Raw genomic sequence first — 5,838 nt, 5'->3', positions numbered from 1 at the left:
ATGTTCATTATTCTATTTATATTGTTGTCAACTTGACAGGGGGCTGGTATAAGGATCTGCAGCGCACGTGTTTGAGCACACAGCCAGAGCCATTGTTACTGAAAACGCACCTCAGGGCAGCTGGAGGTTGAGTGACTACTGGTGCGAGAACGAGAAGGGATGAGTACCTCGCCCGCAGGATGTTTGTGTGTGTGTGTGCGCGCGCTCCTTGCGCACCCTCTCCTTACACACCCGCTCCTTCCACGCACGCATACATACGCTCAACGCATACTTTCCCGTGTGCTTATGTGCATGCCGCATTTGCTTCACATTCACCTTGATGTGGTCAGTGGGAATGAGCATATTCACCGGCGCATAAAATAATCAACTCTTATTTCAGTTTCTTCACAATATAAATGTTAAATCCAATATAATAACGAGAATTAGATACGGTCCAAGTTTGCATTGCCATGGAAACGGGCTGTCGCGTAGGTCTACTAGACCAGGAATAGCAAAGGTCTTAATTACCGGACTTCGTGCTGGTGCAGTTTACACGTGAGTTGGAGCTGTTGCGACCGGAGTCGCGCGTGCGCTGTGCGCTCTCGTACAAACGACTCGCAAAGTGGCAGTTCAGGAAACTAGACATCATTCTAAAGTGCAGCACTATTCAGAACACTCGCCGTGCAACATCTTCCCCAAAGCTTCTCTGCCTGCTGGTTTTGGAATAAGATACATTGTAAAGACAAAGAGGAATACCAACAAGAGACAAGTTATGGATGAAAAAATCTCGCGTCTGCAGGACAGGCAATTTATGGATCATGCTGATTTCTTAGGGTAATCTAATGATTTCATTTTTAGAACGGTATGGGCCTATGCCCATGGTATGGTGCTATGCCCATTAACTATTAGATGTACACCGCTTGTACGTTTAACTATGCAACTAACCTGCCCTTTTCATTTTGTCAGGGTGGAATACTCCTCACTCTACATGTGTAAATCGAAAAGAGGGCTGAAGCGCGAAGATGGCAAGGTATGCGCGCGTTTTATCTTGTTTGTAGATCAATAAATGTCTGATAGGTTAAACGTCCTTGTAGGATGTGTCTTGACTGTGTTGTACTTGTTGTAGATTTGATCTAATGCTATCATTTGTTTCTGTGGTCGTAATCAAATGTATATTTTCATTCCCAGGACGCGTACAAGTTACCACACCGATTGATAGAGAAGAAGAGGAGAGACAGAATCAATGAGTGTATCGGACAGTTAAAGGATTTGTTACCCGAACATCTCAAACTGACAGTAAGCTTTTACGATTAAGAAGTGATTTGCATATGAAATGTAATTGTTTTTTTTATTGGTTTGATGAATGATTGTTGAGTTATCTGATCTCGTGTTTTCCACTCAGACGCTCGGGCATTTGGAGAAAGCAGTTGTTCTTGAGTTAACTTTGAAGCATTTAAACGCTTTGACTGCAGTCACTGAGCAGCAGCACCAGGAGATTCTGGCTTTTCAGAATGGTAAGTTGTTGTTGCATAACCTCCAATGACTATTCAGTTTCATGATAGGCTAGAGTTTATGAATTCTCTATTTTGGCTTCTTTGGTTTTGGATAGGCTATGCGTAAAAGTTATTGTAGCCATCAAATTTGGTATGGTTGCATTCTCACAATTAGGTACAATTTAATTCAGTCAATGAAGTTGTCATTTCTAACTTTTAAATGCATGTTTTCCAGGGGATCTATCGATGAAAGTGCCCATTCACGCTGATTTGGATGCGTTCCACTCGGGGTTCCAAGAGTGTGCCAAAGAGGTCCTGCAGTACCTGAACAAGTTGGAGAACTGGAATGCATGTGAGCAGCGGTGCGCGCAACTAATCAGCCACTTGCACAAAGTATCGGCGCAGTTTCAGCCTGGTACGCCACTGCTCCATCCCCAGCTACCTGCCAGAGACGCGCTCGACCGCGATGGCCAAAAACCAGACAGCCATGCCGGACATGACCGCGTATCAGTCATACAGAGGAGCCATGGAGAGCTTACCGAGAATGACACAGACACAGACAGTGGATACGGGGGTGAGGCGGAAAAGAATGATGGGAAGAAAGGATGTGACCGGAGCAAACTGCAGGGGCCCAAGGCAGTAAAGATAAAGCAGGAGTTCGAGGATGACCGCGCTGCCAAAAAAACAAAGATGAACTGGGCTGGAAACTGCACGACAAGCGCAGACATGACCACCAGACCTGATCTGGTCTTTATGAATTCGTTGATGGGAATAACTGGCGTGGGACAGCAGACTCCCTTTTGCATGCCCTTTTACTTCATAAACCCCTCGGCGGCAGCGTCCTACATGCCTCTATTTGACAAAAGTAACCTAGAGAAGTTTGTGTACCCAGCTGCGGCAGCGGCCACGATCTCATCTCAGTTTCACTGGTTATACCCCAGCCTCAACTCACATGCGTCGGCAGCTGCGGCCGCAACAGCCGGTGTTTTTTCCCGCATGTCGACAGAGAAGATATCTGGATTCGGTTCCGATTCCAAGGACTCTCCCTCCGACGACAGTGACATGTCAAACGTGGCGGAGCCGGGCTCACCTGATGAGAGGGAGGACAATCTTGAGAACGATGAAGATGATGATTATGATGATAAGGAATTAGGGGATGAGTCCCCAGACAATGAAAATGACAGTACATAATTAAGATTACATTTTGAGATTTTGTTTTCTTTCTTGTAAAAACTGGCTAATTGAACTGTGTATGTGTTAGGCTTAAAATGCACATAAATTTATGTTGTTTACGATTCTCCGACAGCTGTCTGTTTTTACCTTATTTTCGTATTTTCGATAGATTTGTATTGATATAGGAGTTTCGAGACCAATTTCACAGTTAAAATGCTCCTGTATCTTGGCCAAGCAGGGGGAAGTTGTGACAGTGTGTGCCTTTTGCACTTAATGCAAGAATAATCTGAATGTTAATCGACAATGATTGACACTAACAACATGTACACATCTGTTATTACTAAAATCATAGGTTGTATTGAGCTGGGGTTTTTCCATTAACACAGCCTTTTAAACTGTGAATATCAGTGCCAAAACATCAAGACAAACAATCTGCTTATAAGCAATATTGCCCTCTGATCCCCAATCAGCTAGTGACTTTGGATGTAGGATGTTGCAACTGACCTACGCCAAGGTCAACAATGCAGGTCAACATTGCAGGTCAACATTTCTGACTCTGACTGTACAGTATGACTAATTGTGATAGGTGTGATTTGATCCATTTCCTTGTTTATGCACTAAATTGGCCTCTGTATAAAGTGCTTGAGAAAGTTACTTAGGTACTTCAAACCGAGATGTCCACCTTGGATCACAGATAAGCCCTAACTGGACAAATGATTTACTTCATATTATGTAACTCCCTCTCCATGCCAACACATTTGGATTAGTTTATTTAGTCTTTTGGAATTTGCAGTAACCCCCTCCGATACATTTCACTGACTGCTGATATTTCGCATAATATTGAAAGGAAGCACGTCATTGGAAGATGCTTTTTTATGACAATTGACAATTATATCCCTGATTGGTTGGCATCTCTGCACACATAATGAGACACCCCATAATAATGAGACAACCAGTCAGCTAAACTTCCAGCAAAATTATTCTAGGCATGAACTTTGATATTGAATGTAACTACCTTTGTTTTTCTTAGCTCTGGAAGTTTCAGAGATAAAGTGCACTTGTTTCTGCCTTTGAAAAACCTCCCCGTTCCTTCCCAACACTCACTTTCCAACTATTGTAGTGCATCACTGTATGTATTTTTTAAAAATACATTGTTCTTGAAGAAAATCACTAAACTAGAGGGCAGAAACTTAACTCCAGACTGTATAGACTGTGTATGTGTTTGAAGAACAAGATACTAGGCTACTACAGATCATGAGGCTTTTTAGTGTTTTTGAATAAACGTAAACCACTAATCATAATTCATTTTGGGATATACATCTTAATGTAATTATAAAGCTACATGAAACAACTTATACTCCAACTCCGAATGAAGAAGAAGCTCTAGTATCACATTCTAATACATACACAAACCATTCAGATTAGGTGTATGTAGTTGGAGATAACTTTGGTCCGGTGACCAAAAGTTCTGATAAATATCCTTTTAAAATGTACAATCCTTTTTTTCCTGCAATTGTGGTGTTTATCATGTTTGAGTTTCTTGTGTGAGTGACTAGATTTGATTTGCATATCCAATTTAGTTTATTTTTTGCTTCTGTTCAGCAGCTCTTGCCTCAAATTGATTATGTTTTCAACTGTCATTAAAGGGGGCATGTGTGTGTAAATAGTTTTGTGAATATACTATGTGGACTATATGTCCGATGTCAATGTTGTAGAAGAAAGGTAGAACCAACAACAACAAAAATATTTAACTGAGAAACCGTTCCACATTTGGTCAATGCTTTACACATATGCTGTTGTAAATTATTGCTGACAAGTTGTCAAATAAATATCAGACCAAAAACTATCCGGATGCCTCATTGTTTAGTTTTTTTGCTGACAACTTGATTGTTCCTTCTTAGACATAGCTATATCAAATGATTTAATAGGAGGCTATAGATCAGAGGTGTCAAACTCATTCCATGGAGGGCCTACTGTCTGCAGGTTTTTGAAAACCTGCAGACACTCAGCCCTCCGTGGAATGACTTTGACACCTGTGCTAAAGATGATCACAAATATTACAATGATTGTCTCTGTAGTTCAAACACGTTACAGTACAAAATATTAGCTTCAACTTCAGAGGAATGAACTATCCCTTTAAGGTACTGACGAGGTCTCCCTACCCATTTAGTTGACCATGTCCATTATTGGACTTATCGGCTCTGGGTGATAAAAATCACCTACCGTTAAGTTAATTAAGTCTCCAAAAACAAGTGGTGTGAATAGGAAGTGATACTGTACACCTGGATACTGTAAGTCCTCAGGCTGATATGTACTGCTACTGTGGAATGTAGGGGAGAGAGGGGTAAGTTTAACCATTTCTTTACATTCAGCATCACTCTGTCAAGGAAAATATACAGTTCAAGTCGGAAGTTTACATGTTAGCCAAATACATTTAAACTCCATTTTTCACAATTCCTGACAATTAATCCTAGTAAAAATTCCCTGTCTTAGGTCAGTTAGTTCACCACTTTATTTTAAGAATGTGAAATGTCAGAATAATAGTAGAGAGAATTATTTATTTCAGCTTTTAATTCTTTCATCACATTCCCAGTGGGTCAGAAGTTTACATACACTCAATTAGTATTTGGTAGCATTGCCTTTAAATTGTTTAACTTGGGTCAAACGTTTCGGGTAGCCTTCCACAAGATTCCCACAATAAATTGGGTGAATTTTGGCCCATTCCTCCTGACAGAGCTGTTGTAACTGAGTCAGGTTTGTAGGCCTCCTTGCTCGCATACGCCTTTTCAGTTATGCCCACAAATTTTCTATGGGATTGAGGTCAGGGCTTTGTTATGGCCACTCCAATACCTTGACTTTGTTGTCCTTAAGCCATTTTGCCACAACTTTGGAAGTTTGCTCGGGGTAATTGTCCAGTTGGAAGACAAATTTGTGACCAAGCTTTAACTTCCTGACTGAAGTCTTGAGATGTTGTTTCAATATATCCAAATAATTTTCCTGCCTTGTGATGCCATCTATTTTGTGAAGTGCACCAGTCCCTACTGCAGCAAAGCACCCCCACAACATGATGCTGCCACCCCTGTGCTTCACGGTTGGGATGGTGTTCTTCGGCTTGCAAGCCTCCCCCTTTTTACTCCAAACAAAACGATGGTCATTATGGCCAAACAGTTCTATTTTTGTTTCATCAGACCAG

The 5,838-nt window shown here is 41.3% G+C and overlaps 1 protein-coding gene across 1 annotated transcript; it reads left to right on the top strand.

Moving 5' to 3' along the window:
- Positions 1–214: 214 nt before the first annotated feature.
- On the top strand, positions 215–4,493 carry LOC118395798 (class E basic helix-loop-helix protein 41-like). The gene is made up of 5 exons (XM_035789732.2): positions 215–813; positions 946–1,009; positions 1,168–1,275; positions 1,382–1,493; positions 1,708–4,493. The coding sequence occupies exons 1-5, from the start codon at positions 752–754 to the stop codon at positions 2,661–2,663; spliced, it is 1,302 nt and encodes a 433-aa protein (XP_035645625.1). The 5' UTR covers positions 215–751; the 3' UTR covers positions 2,664–4,493.
- The last annotated feature ends 1,345 nt before the right edge of the window (positions 4,494–5,838 follow it).

The sequence above is a fragment of the Oncorhynchus keta genome, chromosome 17 (genome assembly GCF_023373465.1).
Source record: "Oncorhynchus keta strain PuntledgeMale-10-30-2019 chromosome 17, Oket_V2, whole genome shotgun sequence".
NCBI classification, from domain to species: Eukaryota; Metazoa; Chordata; class Actinopteri; order Salmoniformes; family Salmonidae; genus Oncorhynchus; species Oncorhynchus keta.
The sequence above is the reverse complement of the archived record's forward strand: the minus strand, read 5'-3'. Positions and strand labels throughout refer to the sequence as shown.